At 35.6% G+C, this 21,514-nt stretch overlaps 1 protein-coding gene across 6 annotated transcripts in view; it reads right to left on the bottom strand.

Moving 5' to 3' along the window:
* Positions 1-374: 374 nt before the first annotated feature.
* Positions 375-21,514, bottom strand: part of NELL2 (neural EGFL like 2) — a 399,234-nt gene continuing 378,094 nt past the window's right edge. For all 6 annotated transcript variants that reach the window (XM_013063029.2, XM_013063030.2, XM_013063032.2 and 3 more), the window contains 4 exons: positions 14,196-14,389; positions 12,919-13,095; positions 11,196-11,420; positions 375-1,084 (listed from right to left, as the gene is read on the bottom strand). In XM_013063029.2, the coding sequence (XP_012918483.1) occupies positions 1,034-1,084; positions 11,196-11,420; positions 12,919-13,095; positions 14,196-14,389 (647 nt within the window). In that variant the 3' untranslated portion in view covers positions 375-1,033. The remainder of the gene's footprint in view (positions 1,085-11,195; positions 11,421-12,918; positions 13,096-14,195; positions 14,390-21,514) is intronic.

Genomic DNA, 21,514 nt, shown 5'->3' with positions numbered 1-21,514 from the left:
AGAATGGGAGCCAGCAGCAAAACAAAAACAAAACAAAAAACCCTCCAAAATTTAACTCTTTCTGATATCTTGCAAGCAGCTCCCACTGGTAAAACCAAGATAGAATCCAAAGGACAAGGGAACCCATTAATATGGTCCATATAGATCAGCTCCCAGGATACAGACAGGGTAGAAAATGTGATTGAGAGGTTCTCAAGAGGCAGAATGAAGGTATCCATCACACTTCCCACTTAGACCTATAATTTAGTGAAAATCACATTTCAATTTGGAAATAGCATGGTAGGAGTTTTTCATCAGCAGAACTAGGAAACAGTTTGTATGTTGAGGCATCTGTGGGGAAAGGAACACATTAAACAAGACACTTGGACACGTTATAAGGTAAGAGAAATATTTATTTAATTTTGCACAAGAACGAGCTTATACTGAACAAATCCAACCAAATAATATTAAGTGCAGTAAAACAAGGAAATAGGGATGACTTTTCCTGTTAGAAAATATTAAGTAACCATGCCTGTGCATTATTTTATCATTACAATAACTTGTTTCAGATTTCTTTTCAGAGTGTATACTGTACATAACAGGTTATAGCTTCTTTGCTTTGCTTCTGAAAATATAATTCATTCACTGCCTTGCATTTTATTTTCAGCAGTGAGGAACCTAACTGATTCGTGAAGATTCTGATCTAGAGAGAAATTTTCTGCACCAGTGAAGCTAGAGGCTTTCAAAGCTCTGATGGGCTCAGGCTTTATATCCAGGGGTCATGATGTCATGGTGTGTATTCTACACCCATTCTTCTACCACAGTGATGTCAGACACAGTAGAAGCAGAATTCTGGTCTCGTTTTGCCCCAAGAATTTTCCTTTAGTGATTTTCTCAAGCTTCACAAATTTCATAATTGAATGTTCACTCAGCTATTAACAAAGCTGCACTTAGCTGCCCACAAATCATCCACTTTAAGTTTTAACTTTTTTTTTTTGGTCTTTTTAATGAAAGAACATTCTTTAAACAGAAATCTCCCGTGAGACAGTTAACTTCACAGTTCCTGAAGGCACTGTGGGTCCACTGAGCAACAGATGTGGCCATTCTAGAGAAGAAAAAAGGGGAAAGAAAAGGATGGTATAAGCTGTTCAGCCATTAGTGAATACTCACACTTACTGATTGGTGCACGTAAATCTGACCAGGCCTTGTTATTTAGGCACCCCTGCAAGTTCAACAGCCCAGTTAATTCTCATGTCTCGACTTCTGCAGGACCAATTATGTCCAGTTATTTGTGGCAAATCATAGACTAGCTTTATTTACCACACGGCAACTTCTTAGATCACACTTGTTCTCTCAATTATTCATCCACAAAATATGTATTGAGTTTATTGAGCCCTAGGTATATTGATGAATAAGCAGACATGGTCACTACCCTCAGAGGGCAGGGGTTAATTTGGGGTGGGAGGCAGAAAGCTAATAAACACCAAGAGAACATGTCAAAAATTGTGAAAGCTGCTAGAAGAGAAATAAACTAGGTGGCGTCAGGACTGGCTGGGGCACCTGGGTGGCTCAGTCAGTTAAGCATCTGTCTTCCTCTCAGGTCATGATCCCAGGATCCTGGGATTGATTCCCATAATGGGCTCCCTGCTCAGTGGGGAGTCTGCTTCTCCCTTGGTCCCTCCCCCTGCTCCTGCTCTCCCTCTCTCTGTCATAAAAATAAATAAATAAAATCTTTAAATAATAATATAAACTGGCTATTTAGATTGGTGGTCAGGGTAGACTTTTCTGTAGATGTGATATTTAAACCAACACCACAAGGCAATGTGAGAGGGTCAGCCAAAAGCAAGGTGAACAGAATGAGTAAAGGCTTTGAAGTGAAAATCGTTTCATTTATTTAAGAAGCTGAAAAAAGGTCTGGGTGAGAATTTTGAGTTGGTAAAGAAGACAGTGTAGAGATAAAGTAGCGTATTATACTTTATGACAAAATTAAAAGTGTCTGTTTTATAACACAAAAAGATTTTAATACTTTAATCTTCTTTGAAGTATACCAAATGAGGAGAAAACTAGTCCAATTCCAAGAAGAATATAATCAATTTAAGCCAATACTCTTCTGTTCTTAATTTTTATGAAGCAGAGTTCTTATTATGACAGCAAGAGAAAGTCTCAACATCTCCTGGATCTCTTGTGGCATATTAAAGCTTTGTCATCACACTCAAAGACAGGTTTTCTAACCATGACCATTACATCATCTTTCCTAGTCCAGGGACATGCTGATATAAGGGATGTACCAGTTCCTGAGAGAATCAGTTCCTCAAGGAGAAAGTGAGGGAATTTCTGGAGCTTTCTACCAGTTAGTATGTGAAGCCAGCATTAGATTCCTATAGGTGGAAAAATCATTACTATGGTTCCCATGAGTATGTTTTAGAAAGGGACTGTGTATTTTCCCAAATCTTCCAGGTATGTTTTTCTTATTCCATATCCATATTTTCTGTAACAATAAGATAGATGCTGTATAAATCATATAGCATTGGAAACTCCTCAATTAGGGAAACACAGTTCATACAAGAACAAAAATATCCTACTGGAGATCATTTTAGTAATGGCATGGTTGCTTACATAAAACTAACCTTCCCACAGATAACTATAAAGGGTCTGGACAAAATAGAAAAAAAAAAAAATAACTATTTGAAAGCAATAGATAGTGACCAAAAGCAGTCAGACGCTGGAAAGGTTTCAATTTGTAAAAGGGAAATGTGTTGTGTGAGATTTATTTTTACTCGCCATTTCCCCTTAGGGCACTCTGTAGTCAGTGCAGCTTAGGCTAACTATAACTCAGGCAGAAAGACACAATCTGATAGGACTCAGACAGCAGAGGACAACTTTTAGAGCTGCCAGGGTGGTTATAAATTCAGAGGGAAATATCTAGAAAGGAGGGAGTGAATCAGCATATAAAGTCCTCTCAAACCCTTGGCTGGTCTTTGAATTAGAGGAGACTAAAGAGATAATGAGTTATAGATTGAAGGTTGAAAGATTAAGGCAGAGATTTCAAATGGTGCTTACTGTGGGTAGCAGTGTTTAAAATCTGTGTCCTTCCAAGTTAGGAAGGATTGATAAAAAAAAAAAAAATAAAATTCAGGCTTTTCAGTGAAAGCTCAAAAGGAGTAAAACAATGTCTCAAGATTAAGAGACTCACCCTAGAAACAGGGGTAAATCTGGAACAGACCTACTTAACCAGAGTAAAGGGAAGCTTTCTTAAGTGCAAGGTGATAGGCCAGTAATTTGCAACCTGCTACAACAAACATAGTCTTCAGAAGAAGCTAACAGAACATAGGATCTATGTCATATATCATCCATAGTATCTGATAAACCATAAAAAAGTATTAGATATCACAAAAAAAGCAAGAAAATGTGACTCCTAGTCAAGAGAAAAAGTAGTGAATAGAAATGACTCAAAGATAATTCAGATGGAATAATTAGCAGACAAGAACTGGAAAGTATCCATTTTAAATATGTTTGAAGTTTAAAAAAAAAAGAAAAAAGGTAGATCTCAGGAAATAAAACTATAAATAGAATTAAGTGGAAATTTTGGAATGAAAATTTGCAGTATTTGAAATGAAAAATTCATTGGATTGGTTTAACAGCAGATTAGACATGGCAGAAGGAACAGTCAGCAAACTTATCACAAAAAATAGAAATTATCAAATCCAAAACAGCAAGAAAAAAGACTGATATAAAAATTAAGCTTCAGTGACCTTCAGGATAGTATTAAGACATATAACATATGAGTAATCATAGTCCCAGAAGAAGAGGTGGGAGAAAATTCCAGAGAAAATATTTGAAGAAACCATGGTCAAAATTTTCTCAAATTTCTTGGGTAACAAAACAAAACCAACACCCCCCCGCCCCAGCTTACATACTTAAAAATAAGCCCAGCAAATACCTAAGAATAAAGTCATACAAAATATCACATATAAGTGTATCACAGCCAAACTTCTAAAAATAAAAAATAAGAGAATTGTAAAAGGAAATAGAGGGGGGAAAATACACATTTTCTGCTTAGGAACAAAAATACAAATAGCTGAATCCTCATCAGAAATGGAGGCATTAAAACAACAGAGAATCATCCTTAAAGTCCTGGGAACAAATCTGTGAGTCCAGAATGCTATATTTAATAAAGGTATCCTTTAAAAATAAAGGTAATTTCAGATAAATGGAAGTTGAGATATCTGTTAACCAATGGATCTATAATATGGAAAGTGCTAAGGAAGTTAAAGCTGAAGGGAAGTGACACCAGATGGAGTCTCAAATATGTGAAAAGAAATGAACATTAGAAATGGTGACTATATGGATAAATTTGAAATATAGCATTTCTTCTTCCTTTAACTTCCTTAAGAGATATTTGGCTCATTAAAGCAAAAAATAATAACAAGGAATTTTAGGGTGTATGGCTTACATAGTTATAAAATATATGACTATTATAGCTCAAAAACTAAGGGGGATGGAATTCTATTATGCTTAAGTTCTTATTATTTATGTGAAGTAGTTTAATATTAAATCTTATTATACTATAATAAATTAATGCTATATATTGTAATCTCTAGGTCAGCAACTAAAATAATAATACAAAAGGTTATAGTTAAAAAATCCAGAAGAAAATTAAATTTAAATAATACAGGAAGTTAATAAATAAAAAGGAGGAAGAAATGGAAGAATAGGAATATGAAAAAATAGGACAAAAACAAAACAAATGGCAAAATGGTAGCCCTATATCTACCAATGCCAAAAAATTACATTAAATATAAACAGACTAAACACTTCAATTAAAAGACAGATTGTCATACTGGATAACAAAATAAGAATGAAGTATATACATGATCTACAAAACATGCAGTTTAAATATAAAACCATAGATGGTTTGAAAGTAGATGGATCAAAACAAAATGAGTATCTGGAAAAACCTGACTTCAAGTCTAGAAGCCTTGCTAGACAAAAGGAGAGCATTACATAATGATAAAATGGTTAATTTACCAGAAGACATGAAAGAGTATGTCCTGGTGATTCCATTTATATGAAATTTTAAAAAGGCAAAATAAGTCTACTACAATGAAATCAAATTGAAGTTTACTATGGTAAGTTGGTATTGCCTGGAAGGGGGAACAAAAAGATACTCATTTGGGTGTTGGAAATAGTCTATATTTTGATTTATAAGACCCATCAAATTTTATATATATATACATTTATATAAATGTATATATATATGAAATAACTATTAATTTCACTATATTTGATATAACCTTGATAAAAACTAAAATAAAAGGAGTTCCACTGAAACTTAGTCTGATTACTAGGAATAGTAACAATCTACTATTATAATAAATTATAAAAATTAGTTACTTTTACATAGTACAAAGTAAGTTTCCTTAACATCCTGTTATTTCTGGCTATATTTATTCTATATTTTAAAATTTAAAAAAAAAGTCATTGTCACTATTTTTGTGCTAAACTCAAATCAAGATTAGAAGACAGCTGGCTTTTAATTTTCAGTTAATATATTTATATATAATACAAGTATAATATATATTAAAGTTATTTATGTTATTAATGTTATTTATGTAAATTTAGCTTTTATTCATTTATTAATCATTTATTGTATAATTAATATATTAATCTGCTTACAAATTATATAGATTATAAGTAGATGTATATATAATTAATATATGTTTACACATCCCACTACCATCAGTATTTTAGTATGTCTTTAAAGATTTTTTATTTATTTATTTGACAGAGAGACATCACAAGTAGGCAGAGGCAGGCAGAGAGAGAGAGAGGAGGAAGCAGGCTCCCTGCTGAGCAGAGAGCCCGATGCGGGACTCGATCCCAGGACCCTGAGATCATGACCTGAGCCAAAGAAAGTGGCTTAACCCACTGAGCCACCCAGGCGCCCTTAGTATGTCTTTATAGAATTTTTTTTCATACTGTTTTATTGTCAACTTTTTTCCAATTAAAGTATATGTAATTACATATTGTATTTTTTAAAATATTTTATTTATTTATTTGACAGAGATCACAAGTAGGCAGAGAGGCAAGCAGAGAGAAAGAGGAGGAAGCAGGCTCCCTGCTGAGCAGAGAGCCTGATGCAGGGCTTGATCCCAGGACCCTGAGATCATGACCTGAATTGAAGGCAGAGGCTTTAACCCACTGAGCCACCCAGGTGCCCCTACATATTGTATTTTTAGCTTGGGTTTTATTTTAAGCCATTTTTTTTCAATGGCTGAATAATATATAATTATATATGTTACATAATTATAGTATAATATGATATATTGCAACATAAAGAGTTACCAGAACTTTTTGAACTTTTTTCTATTTTTGGGTACCTTGGTTTCTTCCTTGATTTTTTTTTTTAAATTTTATTTAATTATTTGACATACAGAGATCACAAGTAGGCAGAGAGGCAGGCAGAGAGAGAAGGGGAAGCAGGCTCCCTGCTGAGCAGAGAGCCCAATGCAGGACTCGATTCCAGGACTTTGGGATCATGACCTGAGGCGAAGGCAGAGGCTTTAACCCACTGAGCCACCCAAGCACCTATCTTCCTTGATTTTATATGACAAATAATATTGAGGTGAATATTGTCATGCATATAGCACCTTCCCCTTCCATATTTTAGAGTATTTCTTTAGGTTATATTCTCAGACCTAGGATTAACAGGACAAAAGATGTGTGAGCTGGTATGGGGAGTAGGCAAAGAGGTGTATTGTGGCATGCTGACATGTGTTTTTCAAGGTCACTAACGATTCATAAAAGTTACAGTTCCAGTACATCTCTGTCAGCATTGGAAAACTATTGTGAGTTGTTTTTTTTTAATTAAAGTATGTGAAAATAATAATTCATTATGTTAGTTTACCTTAGAGTTTTAATTATTGAAAGGCTGAATAATTTCTTTTTTTAATAGCGGCATTGTTTTAGTGAATTATTATTTATTCTTTGCTGATTTCTTTTTGGGAGAAATCATGATTTTTTTGTTAACTTCTATACGTTTTTAATTTAACAAAGAAATCATATCTTCTGGAAGAATATTTTTCCAGTCTCTAATTGTGACTTCTTGTTTTACAAATTTTATCTATAGAAACTCTAAATTTTCTGAGGTATTCTTTATCACTTTTAAGTTAGAAAAGACATCTTCCTTCCAGAATGTTAATTAACATTTGATTATATCTTTTTTTTATTCTTAATATCTAACATTTTTTCCATGTAGAATTGATTTTGATGTATGACAGCATATAAAATTACTTCCTTCAAACTGCTGTCCAGCCATCCTTATATAGAATAATCCTTTCTTCCTTTATTGGTAAGAAAATCTCTCCCAATCATACACGAAAGTCTTCGTTTTAATGTCTTCATTCGTGGGGCATTTGTTTCCATACATAGATCTAGTTATCTATTCTAATATTAGTACAGAGGTTGGCTTTCAAAACTTTAAGTCTGCTGTTTCTGGTAAATGAAGGTAAAGTTCAGGAAGTTAGGAGCTTCGTCATTAAAACTCTAATTTTCTTTATACCTCAATTATCTCAGTATTACATCTAGAGTTTCCCCAGGAATTAGAAGTAGCCCCCTGGTTTCCAATTTCCAAATGGTCTGTTTGGTAATTACTTATTAAAGGAAATTACCCTCTAATCCCGCCTCCCTTCATAGTCATTTCTCAACTGGGCACATCCCTAGTTACTGTTTGGAGCTCAAAGAACAACTGCCTAAAAGCACTCTGACCCGTCAAAGGATTCACGGTTTCTCTTAAATTTAGTAATTCATTTTTGACTCAAGAGTTTAACTTCTTGGGCCCCTGGGTGGCTCAGTGGTTTAAAGCCTCTGCCTTTGGCTCAGGTCATGATCTCAGGGTCCTGGGGTCAAGCCCTGCATCAGGCTCTCTGCCAAATAAATAAATAAATCTTAAAAAAAAAAAAAAAGAATTTAACCTATTAATGGAGGATTTTTTTTAACCTAAGCAAATTAAATCTGAAGGCATCCTTAAAAAGACATCTTTAACACCCCCCCGCCCCAACACCCCACTAATTCCCAATTCCTCAGATCTTATCTTCAAGCCACTTGCTCAGGAGATAACTGGTGCCCATGTTGTATGGTCTTTTAGCATAGTGCTCCTTTCCTTCAGAGCATCCATCACAGTCTAGAATGTTGTCTTTATCTATTTATGACTTGATTAATATCTACTTACTCTGTTATCAATAATAAGAATAGTCATTATTGAGTGTTTACTCTGAATGTGCATGAAATGTGTAAGAAACTTTTTTATGGATCTTCTCACTTTATTCTTATAGCAATCCTCTCATGTAGGTACTAAAAGTATTCCTAGGTAGTTACTATTTTTATTCTTTTTTATTTTTTTTTTTTTTAGGGGAGCATACTGAGCCACAGAGAGATTTGTGACCATCCCTTGAGGTCACATTGCTAGTATGGCCAACCAGGCTTTGTTTGAATCCAGGTGGCCTGATTTTAGATACTGCATTCTTCACTTCTAGACCAATGCTGTCCAGCAAAACATTCTGTGATAAGAGAACTGTTGTGGGGTGTGTGTGTATGGGGGGGGGTTGGGTGGGTGTGTTTAAGATTTTATCTATTTATTTGATAGAGAAAGAGAGAACAGAAAGAGAGGTAGAGGGAGAGGGGAGAAGCAAACTCCCCCCAAAGCAGGGAGCCCAATATGGCGCTCCATCCCAGGACCCTGAGATTATGACCTGAGCCCAAGGCAGAGGCTTAACCTACTAAGCCACCCAGGCACTGCAAAAGAAATGTTCTTTTTATGTTTTTATGTTCTGTCTAATATGATAACCACATGTAGCTACTGAGCAATTAAAATGTGGCCAGGGTGACTGAGAAATTGAAGTTTTAATTTTATTTAATTTTAATTAATTTAAATAGCCATATATGGCTACTAACTACCATACTGGACAGCTTAGCTCAATACAATAAGGTATTAGGTAATAATTTCCAGGAATAGTTCTATCTGTTTTGCTTATCATTATACTCCTGGTACCAGCATAATACCCAGCACAATGTATTTATTGACTAGAATGAATAATTCATAGGAGAGTAGGACAGGTAAAAAGTAAATGATATAAAAAGTAAAAATGGTGATCTGAAAGTGCCAAACTGTGGAAAATGCTCACCTCCAATGCAGTATCTGTAGTCTGTTGCATCCATTTATTTTTAAAATAACACAAAATAAAATGTGTATCGGGTTAAATTTGGTAGAATAGCACATGTTTTTATAACTCATATTTAATAAGAAGGGAAAAAGGGAAATAGCATCAAACAGTAACTTCTGAGAATCAGCATTTATCTGACAAAAAATGAATTTAATTCTAAAATATACTTTCTGGGGCACCTGGGTGGCTCAGTGGGATAGGCCACTGCCTTCGGCTCAGGTCATGATCTCGGGGTCCCGGAATCGAGTCCCGCATCGGGCTCTCTGCTCAGCAGGGAGCCTGCTTCCTCCTCTCTCTCTCTCTCTGCCTGCCTCTCTGCCTACTTGTGATCTCTCTCTGTCAAATAAATAAATAAAATCTTTAAAAAAAATAAAATAAAATATACTTTCTGGAATATATTCATTCCTATCATGAGGCAAAAAAAACCCTATTTGTTTATAAGGCTGTAAATGACAAACGTATTTATGCTCTTCACCCCAGAAAACTCTCATGTTTTTCTATTACTGAACGGATTTTTTTATTGGAAATATCTGTGTGAGCCATATTTGTGTGTTCTTCATCCTATCACCACTTTATATTTTTGCTGTCGCTTCTCCGAACAATAATCTTAGTTGGATTAAGAGTGTATATGGGGCGCCTGGCTGACTCAGTTGGTGGATCATGTGACTCTTGATCTCGGGGTTGTGAGTTCAAGCTGAATTACGGGTCTAGAGATTACTTATAAATTTTTTTTTTTTTAAAGAGTGTAAAGGGACTTAACTTTATTTGGTAATTAATTGTCAGAAAGTATTTCCCTGTTGGTCATTAATGCTGAAGTTTCTGGATATGTACTGCTAGGTGTACTCATATCAAATGTGTATTAAAGCAATACTGCATAGAGATAAGTCACTTTTAGTAGTAGTACTAGCAGTAGTAGTAACTTTCAAATTTGCTAATGCACTTTCAGGAAAGGCATGAAATGTTCACTCAAAAAGCTTCGCTTGATTGACAAAAATTACATTGAAAGAGAATTTTGGTTTGAAATAGATAATAGCGTCTCAAAGCTTAAAGCATTTTATATTTTTTTGTCCTGTTATATCAAGCCACTCTAGTAAGAATCTATGCTAAGTGAATCTGAATTAAATTGTTCTAAAAAAAATAATGGAATTGTGTACTTTTAAAAAAAGCAGTAGTTAAGAGATATCTGGCTGTGCTATGTTGGAAAAAAATCTGAATCTTTGCTTTCCCATGCTGTTGTTAATAAGCCTTCAGATCATTTAGTTAGTTTTAGTGTTGATTCAAAAATTATGACTATGAAATACAGTGACCACTGAATCAACATTGGTAGGAACAATAATCAAATAGAATGCTTTCAACTTTCCCAGTATCATGAACTCTATATACTGCCTACATTAATCTGTATTTTTGTTCTCATTGAAGTAAAAGGTACATGCTCTATTTTCCTATGAAAATAAGAAGAAAAATCTTTATAATGATTTTTCTCCAACTGTAGGAATAAAATAAACAACAGATCTTAAATTTTTCAACCCAATGTAACTGGCCACAACAAACCAAGAAATATGCCCATTTTTTCCATATTGATTTTCACTTTGGAAAATGTAATATATTTACAGACCTCATAAAAGGACCAGATAAAAATCAATAAAATAATATTGTCTTCCATCATGAAAAAAGAAACATGAAGTTTGTATTGTAGATTTTTTTAAAAAAAGATGTGTACAGTTAGATACTTTAGGTTCTTTCTGTTCTGGTGACATAAATAACTGATGATTCTGGTTTCTGACTGTGCACTTCCTTCTCTCTGAATCTGCTTTGAGGATGCACAGGGCAGTTAACCTTGGCACTCATAAAGCTGAGTGGCCCTCCTCCCACCTCTGTTTCAACAATAAATATGAAAAAAAAATGCTTTCCATTGGCCAGGATAAACACATTAATATCGATGAGCCCTGGGTACAGCTGGCCAAGGTCTCCCTACTTGGATTTAATAGGCTTTACCTTGCACTGGCAGAGAGTACACTCGGTGCCATGTTTGATCCAAGAGGACCCAGTGAAGCGAACCACATTCATCTCATCCAGGCAAGTTTTGGTGATGTCGTTACGAATGGTGTCAGCCTGGCAAGGGTCAGTGACACAGCGCCGGCAGCACTCATTCTCTGGGAGGACACTGAATTCACATTCCACCTCTGGGCAAGGCAGAGGCCAACAGTCAACTTCCCCTTGCTGTAAGAAAAGCAGATGCACCGGGGCAGGAAGAGAGGAAGGGAGGGTATGGAGGGAGGAGGCGGGGGGAGCACAGTGTTTACTGAATACTCAGTTTATTTGATGGATACTCACACCTTCAAAACCATGAATCTTGCAGGGAATCTACAAAAGGCCTATCGAAGTGTTGAGGGCTGTACTTCAGTTGGATTTTAAGAGTGTTCAAAGATTAAACAAGAATAACAATAAACAAAATCAGAACCCTCTCTCTTAAAACAATCAAATTTGCATTCTCCTATCTTTTCCCGGACAGAGAAGAATCATTTACTATGGAAGAAGGTTTTACTTAGATTTTTGCATATTAGTGCTTTTTTCATTCTTTTGATCCCCCCCCACCTTCTCATTTATTGCCTTCTGTATAAAGAAACTTTTGTCCATTTACAAGAAAATCAACTGAAATATGAAGGGAATTTGACAGGTTATCTTTGTTCATTTGTATGTTTCTCAGGTTAGGGATTTTGGAGAAAAAAACAACTAGGAACTGATTTCAGGCTTCTTTATTCCACATGGGAAAATTGTGTGAACTGGATCTTTTTAAAATTTAGCTCCCACCTGTTTCCTATTTTCTTCATAATTCTGAATCTCATGGTCTTGGAGATGAAAGCAGCCTTCAGGCACAGAAACTGACCTTGTTCTTTCAATTGATTTTTGGGTTTAAAGTATAAAAAGGAAGCAACAAAAAAGCATTGCCTTAAAAATATCCTCACACAAATAGAAAGGAAACTAGCCATGACTTTAGAAGTAGCATCTGTGAAACTTTCTTCTATAAAGACACATAGACCAATTTTCCTTTTCAATTACACTACTCAAAAGAAACAGGAAGTTTGGTCAAATGAAAAAAGATTGACGTTTTCCTGATCAAGTCTTTATTTTCTTTTTTCCAGTAGAAATTTTGTAAATACATTCAACTCTAATATTGAATGTATTGAATATTCACACATTCAACTCTAATACTCTAGTAGGTATTTGTTGCAAATCTGTATCATGTGTAAAACAGGTGTCCATTAGAATAGTGTTAATGTTAAAATATTTAGGAGGAAAAAAAGTATGGTTTTTTTTTTTTTTTCTTTTTTTAAGTCTGAGCATGACTGATAGAAATGGATTAACAGAAGTTCTACTTGGACAAAAAATTTACAATTTTCATGAATGCTGCTGTTCTGCTTATAACGGTCTGTGAGTAAACCTAAGCTGAATGGGACTGGGGATGCCAGGAGAGTCTTTTCTTCTTGACTCTGGAAAGACGTACATGACATACTGTCCACCATTTACTCCAGGATGTGCCTTCATGGGTCCTGACTGCATGCCTGCCATCTTGTCATCCTAACTGGGTTCACTTTTTGTAACTGCCAGCACTATGGCGAGGTAGGTGCTGAGAACTGGCAGATGTGGGAGGGCAAGACTGTCCCCTCATTAGATTCTGGGCCGGAACTGCCCCTGTACTTCCTGTAGCTAAACTTACCAGGCAGCGGCACTGTTGGCAGTTCTGAACCCAGGTGTCACCACTATTATATAAGGTTTCTCCATTTTGATGGAGGCACTGGCTGCTAAGCCTTGGGTCACATTCAGGACAGCAAAAAAGATCAACCGTGGGATTCTCACAGTCACACACCATCCGACGACACATTACGAATCCATTCTGTATAAGAAAGAAGAAAGCAGTTACCAAAAGCCTCCGTTTCTCAATGTAATAGATTTAAGGTTAGTTACATTTTGTAGCTAACACACAGAAATTACTCAAGCTAGAAAACTTCCAATTTCCTTTCCGAACACTGCTTGACCAGTAAATTTTCAGAAATGACCCACATGAAATAACCACTATGCAGTCCTTATGTGTATATGAATGTGGATAGTGCATATGTAAATATACATGTACTTATTAGTGTAGTAATTAGATTACTACCTAAATTTTGTTTTGTGTGAGGGCATGTGTGTTTGTATTTAGTAGTTAGTCAACAAGCTTTACCTATTGTTAAATTCATGGAATAAATTAGAACTTAAGTTTGTGTACAAACTTATCAATTTCTTTCATAATAATTGAGCCTTTTATACAGAGTGCTACTTATCTAACTATAACTTAAGTCACTCTTATCGACTGGGTAAATAAAGTGGAACATCCCTTTAAAACTGAAACCCAGTCTAAATAGATTATTTTCACTCACAGTCCAAAGTATGTCCATTCTAGCTTCATTTATACATTCATTCAAATATGATATTGCTCCTCTGGAAGCACTAGCATAGTTAGCGATAAAGTTTTATCAACATGTGCAGATAAACACATTGTGGCATTTCCATAGGATGGATGCTATTCAGCAATAAAAGGAAATATTTAAAATATTTAATATATTTAAAATATTTAAAATATTAAATATTTATAAATTTATAAATATTTAAAATATTTCTATTATAAAATAATACAAATGAATGTTGAAAACAATGCTGGGAGAAAGAAGTCAGACAAAAAAAGTTATGTACTATATGTACTACCTACTACAGAAGGCTCTAGAAAATACAAATTTAACCTACAGTGAACCAAATCAGTGTATCCTTGAGGCTGATGGTATGGGACTAAGAAAGGACAGAGACAACATTATGAGCAGATGAAAATGTCCTTTTGTGCTAACTGTGATAGTGGTTAAGTAGATGCATTCACTTGTCTAAGCTCATCAAGCTGTACATATTAAACATATGCAAATTACATCCCAATAAAAATGATTAAAGTGTTTTATTTATACCGACCTGACATGAACACACAGAGCACCGGTCATTCTCCAACACCCAAATCTGACCATTGTGTTTAATTTTTCCATCATGGATGCAGTCCCCTGTGCAGTTCTTTCCATGAGGGCATCGGCAATCATAGCCACCATCCAAGTTAAAGCAAATGGTATCATTGGCACAGCTGTGCCTCCCAGTCCCACACTCATCGATATCTACAGCCAAGAAAAGGCAGCAGGCAATGTGCTTAGAATATGCTCAGTTTCAAACAACTGCAATCAGGCACGTCGTCTCTAACACAAAGCATCCAACTGTAAATTAATTCTCATCTTACTGGCATGCATTTCCTATTAAATGCTGACTAAAGCAATGTTAATGATCTAGGGATTTCACAGGAAAACATTATCATGCTTGACTTCAAATGCCAGATAACCTTGGTTAGATTCTCAAGTTTTATATCTCTGTAAATACCATCAGGCTTTATGGAACACTTATATTTTTTGAAAGTAAGAATAGAACTCAATTTATCAAACAAAAAGCAGTGGCAGTTGACATTCTAAAAGTGCCTATGAGTTTGTATTCAGAAAACCATTCTCAGTGCTTACCCCAAATCCTTTCTCGGTGGTAGATGAAGTGGCATGGGGCCTCCAAGGCATTTTACTCAGCTTGAAGCACCCACCTGTCACCCCCACGTAAGCCCAGGTGTTTGGCCCAGGTGAGGGCATTCTTTACATACAGTCAGGCATTTCATACTGTCCTCACAGGCTGCCCCCCCCCCCCCCACAGAGGGCAACTGACCACCAGCAATTACCATCTGTCTCACAAATCAGTTCCCAATTATTAACTTTTCCATTTCAGATGATTGTTTTGGCTCCTGCCTCACTCAACTGGCAATGACCCATTCCTCACCTGACCTCAACTATGCCAATGGCAATCACAGCCTAAAGCATTTTCATACAGATGAAAAGCAAACATATCTTGACCCACAGATCAGGTCCGTTAGAAGAAATGTGATTCACTTTATTTATCCCCATAATTTAAAGATCATAAGCCAAAATACATTTCAGGGATATTGTATGAGTGGCAGTGAGCAGTTATTTCTTACTTCATCTGTTTCCTCTGAGTAAAGGTCAAGAAAGAAAGAATTAAATCAAAGCAAAAGTGGGTTAGAGAGAAGATGGAATGGATAGCTTTTAACCAGGGGGACTGTGTACTGCTTTTCTCAGAAAATTTTAAAAGATAGACTTTAGTGGATACCTGTCTTAAATGGTTTGGTTTCAACATTATTGAAGATGTGGCCTAGGCAATGTTATATTTTAGCCATATTTAAATGATTAAATATTAAGTTCTATCATATATGCATTCCTCAAAATAAGCCACATGATATATTTCTCTCTATTTGCCTTGAGTTTGATCAATTCCACCTCAACAAAACCAATGAATTGAGACAATGGCTGAAAAGATTCTTGTTAAACTACAGTGAATACATTATTATAATCTGATTTGTCAAGGATAATATAGTTTATAATTATAGAGTATGATCAAAAGCAGAACTGTTAGCCAGCATGACGATATAATTCACATTTTTTAAAAGTAAATTGATAAATGTGTGTGTGTGTGTGTGTGTGTGTGTGTATAACCATTATATAAAATAGGTATTTTTTTTCAGATCCAAGAAATTTGGCTGATGCTATTTAGAGAAAGAACAAGAAGTGAAATTCTATATAACTTTATAAAATAGCTTTATATTTGGTCTATTCAGTATAATAAGGTATATTTGATGACTTGATATTCGTTTCCTATTAAATATTCTTACAATTTGGAACTATAATACACAGGAAAAACATTAACCATAGTTATTTGGTCTCTTTGACCACAAACTGTACAAATATTTCTTACTACATAACCCTTTCCATATCCACTGTATGAATACTATTCCATTAATGCAATGACTGGATTTTTACAATCATTTCATTTTGCTTGACATTTAAAATAAAAACTCTGCTGTCAGGTAATGCATTTTTTTCTTAAAGGCAGAGATAATCCTTGGATCTGCTCCAGAAGACAAAGAAGAGGTGTCCAGCCACAAAAAGAACATGTGCTCTGAAATAAACACGTTTATGATAAAGAATTAGAGTAATAAATTACTTACAACATCAGTTGATATGTACTTGTCATACCTGGAGAAATGCATAGGCGGAAAATCATTATGAACCAGTACAATGGGAGTTGGATTAATTTGAATTCATCTATTCATCTCCCCCCGATCCCCTGCTTGTTTTCTACACTGGTTTCCCAATGCAGAGACTACTCTCAATTGAATGGTAGTACAGAGTTTTGGAATTCATTGTTACATAGAGTTTTATTATAAGGTAAAATTCCTAAATTAAATGTACACAAGAGGTGTATATCGCGCTTTGAAAAACCTACTATAATATATAAAAATTTCAACTTTAAAAATACTGGTAACTCCTTTAGTGAGTTATTGAAGAAATAATGTTGTTAAATCCAAGTCTCATTTCAGATCTAACTTGATCTAACAGCAGCATTTGATACAGTTCATTTTCCCTCCCTAATAAATTTTCTTGCTTCCAATCACACTGGTAGCTCTTTCTGGGTCTTCCTCTTGCCCACATATACATTCTAGTGGCAATTAAACTATGAATAAGATTTAAGATTTGGCCAAGTAAGAGAAGGAAAGGGTGGTCTAGGTAGAGGTACAGGTACAGGTGTACTTGAAAACCCGAAGTTTAGAGTCAGCAAGATGTGTTAGAGGGAATGAGTTAAATGTGTAGGAGGAAGAGAGTAGTTAGACAGTGAGCTGAAGAGGTACTCAGGGCCCAAGTAAAAGTTGTGTTAAGAACTCTGAACTTCAGGGGCACCTGTCTGGCACAGTCAGTTAAACGTTTGACTCTTGGTTTCAGGTCAGGTCAGGATCTCATGGGTCATGAGATTGGGCCTCACACTGGGCTCCACACTCAGTGTGGAGTCTGGAGTCTGCTTGAGTTTCTCTCTATCTCACCCTCTGCTCCTCCCCTGCATTTTCTCTCTCTCACATAAATAAATCTTTTTTTTTTTTTTAAGATTTTATTTATTTATTTGTCATAGAGAAAGAAGCGAGAGCAAGCACAGGCAGACAGAGTGGCAGGCAGAAGCAGAGGGAGAAGCAGGCTCCCCGCCAAGCAAGGAGCCTGATGTGGGACTCAATCCCAGGACGATGCATCATGACCTGAGCCAAAGGCAGCTGCTCAACCAACTGAGCCACCCAGGCATCCCTCACATAAATAAATCTTAAAAAAAAAAAAAAAAAGGAAAGAAATCTGAACTTCATCATAAAGACAATAAAATGTCATTTTAGGGAACTGCAAAAAAAAAAATCAGATTTTTTAAAAGAAAGATTCCTTTTACTTCATTTTGGAAAAAGGATTTCAGTGGATTTGAATTTATAGCCATTAGATCAATTAATAGGTTGTTTAGTAGTCTAGGCAAGCAATGGTCATATAATAAAAGCAAATACTTATTACTGGTTGGTGTGTGCCAAATTCTAAGTGCTTTCACATTTAATCCTCACAACAACTGAAGGATACAGTTATTCTCCCAATTTTATAGGTCAGGAAGTTGAAGCATAGAAATGTTGCATAACTCTCCCTAGGTCTAGTAAGGTATAGAGCCCAAGTGAGAATCCAAGTAGTCAGGCTTCAAGTCTGTACTCTTAAGCACAGTGCTGAACTGACCATTAGCAGTGAAAAGATGAAGAGAAAGAAACAAACAGGAGAGAATCTTCCAAAAATAGAAAAAATCATTAAATAAATAAAGCAACTTAATGATCTAGCTTTGAAGATTAGGGAGAGGAGGTGGTCCTGAATGATGCTTAGATTTCTGGCTTGGAAATATTTGGCTGATCCTATTTAAAGAAAGAAGAACAAGACTTTGCTGTGGAGTGAAAGTGGGCGGCAGGATGAAGAAAGGCACAAATTAGTTTAGGACATGTTGAATTACACTTTCTTCTGGGTTTCCAAGTAGAGCTGTCCAGCAAATAGTTGAATATATGGGTCTGGAGTTCAGAAAATAGAACTGGGCCCAAATATGGATTTGGTGAAAATACATTTTCATCATTTCCTTTCTCAAAAACGGTCCTTTGGAGTCAAGTTCAAACTTCTTAGAAAGGAATTTAAAGCTACTTCTTTTGCTTATCTCTCTTATCCTTTCTCAACTTGCCAATAATCACAGCATACTTGAAGTCCTCATACAAATGCTAGACGCTCAAAGTTTTCTTGTGCCCAAGCAGGAAATCATTTCTTCTTCTGTTTCCTAACAGCTCTACATTTATATTTTTTCTCCAAGTATTTATTATTTTCAGCCTTATAGCTTTCTCCTCTATTAAGAAAGTCACTATATCTTGTATGACAGTTGTGGTACATATTCCATCTCTTCCACAGGCTGAGAGCAGAGACCACACCTCCTTTATGTTTCTGTGCAGCAGATGCCTGGCAAATTCCTGAAGGTTCCTGTGCATAGATTCAGTAATTGCTTGTTGAGGTAAGGTGGATTCATTTCATTTTTGTCCTTCTTCTTGATTTAGGTCAAGAATTTACAATATTTGGCTTGAGCATCATACTAGATGCTATCCTATAAACACTGTTTCTTTTTTGGTCTTATAAGTTCAAAAGCCTCAGCACGCATAGAAATAATCCAGAAATTAAAGCAACGGAGGGGTGAGAGTGGGCATGTAAATAAAATATTCTTATGCAAAAATATTCTGGGCTTTATTCTCAGAGAGAGACATATTTCCAGGCATAGTAGAAATGATGACATGGAAAAGGAAAATGGTAGTCAGGCACATTATCTGAGAATTAAATATCTATACCTCTGAGATAAATGGATGACCAAAACAGCATATAATTTGTATGAATGCAGCTTATCAACATGTATGTTGTAGGTTATTCAACCGCAGCCTGGAAAGTGGTGAAATGGTACACAGTTATTTATTCATGTCTTCAAATATATTTATGCATGTCTTCAGAGTAATTGTGAACCTACTGCTGTGACTTTGTACAATTCTACAAATCACTGGAATTTTAGCAAATGGATAGTTGTTTAGAAGAAGCATTTTAGCCTTTTTTTATAACATTTTTAAAGGCATCTTTCAGAGCACATTATCTTCTGAAAAAGTTGTAGGTTCTCTGATAATCATTAAAAATTCTATTGGAAGATAATAGTAGAATTATCTTTCCAGAGTTGTATTAAAAAGAAAAAAGATCTCCAGCTATTTCCATGTTTAAAGAATTTCCTTGAAGTCTGTTTTGCATAAACATCTCATACAATTCTTTATTTCCCCATCTTCATCTTTATCATGTGTTATTTTAATGCCTAGTTTAGTTTTCCTTGTTACTTTCTGAACACTTGTGAGTGTACTGATTATGCTTTGTTATTCTGTCCTGATCACTATTTTATATATTTAGTTCTAAGATAATGTACTTTTGATTAAATATTATATGTCTACTTCTAACAGAGATTGTATTCCTAATGTACTTTTGATTAAATATTATGTGTATCCTTGTATCTCTCTCAATTTTTATCCATCTCAATCTTTTTCACTGGACAAATGAGCATCTTATCTACTATGTGACAAGCACTGTCCTAGGCATTGGTGCTTGACAAGCACAAAAAATCTCTTAGACGTCATATAGAAGATTCTGTGGAAGATAATAAACAAGTAAGCAAAAAATATACAATCATTTCAGGAGAAGTTATAATTTCTATGAAGAAAAATGAAGCAAGGTAAATGAAGAGTGTTGGAGAAGTATGTTATTTTAAGTTGGAACTCCAAAAGAAGCCATTTTGGAGGAAATCTGAATCATATGAAAGAAAAATGCAAAGATCTGGGGAAAGACATTCCAACAACAAAAAGAAGAGTGCATGAGAAGGGAACCAGTTTGGTATATTTGTGAAATGGCAAGAAAGCCAAATACTCATGTCATGTAGACTCTTATAAGCCATTGTTGGGTTTTGGATTTTACTCTGAAGAGAGATCGAAAGGCTCCAGGCATTAGAACAGAACTGGAGCATGCTCTTACTTCTGACGTTTAGAAATCATACTTAGTGTTAGAGAAAAAAGACTCTAAGGGAGTCAAGGGAGGAAGTAGGGAGACCAGTTTGGAGAAAGTGACACTAGTCCAGACAAAAGATAATGATGGCTTAGACCAATGTGGTGACAACACACATGTGAGAAGTGGTAAGACTGGGAATATATTTTGAAAATCAAAATTATGATACTTGTTAATGTACTGGATATGAAATACAAAGGAAAGAAACAGTGACTCCAAAATGTTGGTCTGGGCAACTATGTTTTGGGGCCTGTAGGAAACCAGGCCTGCCAAGAACCACATGAGAAATTTTGGAAGCAGAGTCCTACTCCTCTCAACTTGACTGCAACCTTGTGAGAAGCTGTGGACCCAGAGGCCTCCAGGTAAGCTATGCACAGATTCCAACCCCATAGAAACTGTCAGAGAACTTTTGTTTTTCACTGCGAAGTTTTGGGGGTAATTTGTTATGCATCAATAGATAACTAATACAGCCCTCTTGAGATTTGCAGTTATAAATTTCAAAGAGTGAGTGCCACTGCAAATGTAAAGTGAGATAGTCAGAAGAGGTATGTGTTTTTTCTCTTCCCATTCCAATGCATGGAAAGGGTATACTAGGGTACCAAGCAAAACTAAACACAGGTTCCCCCTGGGGAAGTAGAACAGATGAGGAAGGGGAGGGATAAAATTAAGATGCATTTTCAGCTTTAATCTATATATTTGTGTGTGACCTGAATTATTTATAATCAGCTTATATTTATTCTTTGTGTGTATAACTTAAAGTAAAAGATAATCTTAACAAAAAGGTAGCACTTAAAAAAAGAAAAGTAGACTTCATGAAAAAAGTAGTTTGTCAGGGAAGTGCAAAATCACAGTCTGATCTGTCTCTTGATTTGCAATCCATGGTTCCAGGTGGCCTAGGATTCTGCAGGCTCGCATTCTCTACTGAGATGTTCAGGAGGGCCAGGCAAAGCCCTCAGACCACAATGAAGCAGTTATTTGCAAAAGCCAGGTTTTAGCTCCTGGTAAGGCAACAGCATTCCCATTCCTATGCAGAAAATTCGGATGATCCCTCTACTTAAGGCCCAGAGCTCTGCAGCTGCAAAGTGCAAAGCGCACTGGAAACATCTATCACCCTAATCTGCTTCACTATTTTTCTGTGTGAAAACCCTTTGAGGTCCAAGAAGAAAAGACACCTTATCATTTAGGTGTCAAGTACTATTAAGTTGGATTCTCCAAGGCTTTCACTGCTGTGTC

This window comes from Mustela putorius, unplaced genomic scaffold, assembly GCF_011764305.1.
Source record: "Mustela putorius furo isolate JIRA1106 unplaced genomic scaffold, ASM1176430v1.1 tig00537227_pilon_pilon_pilon, whole genome shotgun sequence".
Classification (NCBI taxonomy): Eukaryota; Metazoa; Chordata; class Mammalia; order Carnivora; family Mustelidae; genus Mustela; species Mustela putorius.
Note: the sequence above shows the minus strand (reverse complement) of the source record. Positions and strands in the feature narration are given on the sequence as shown.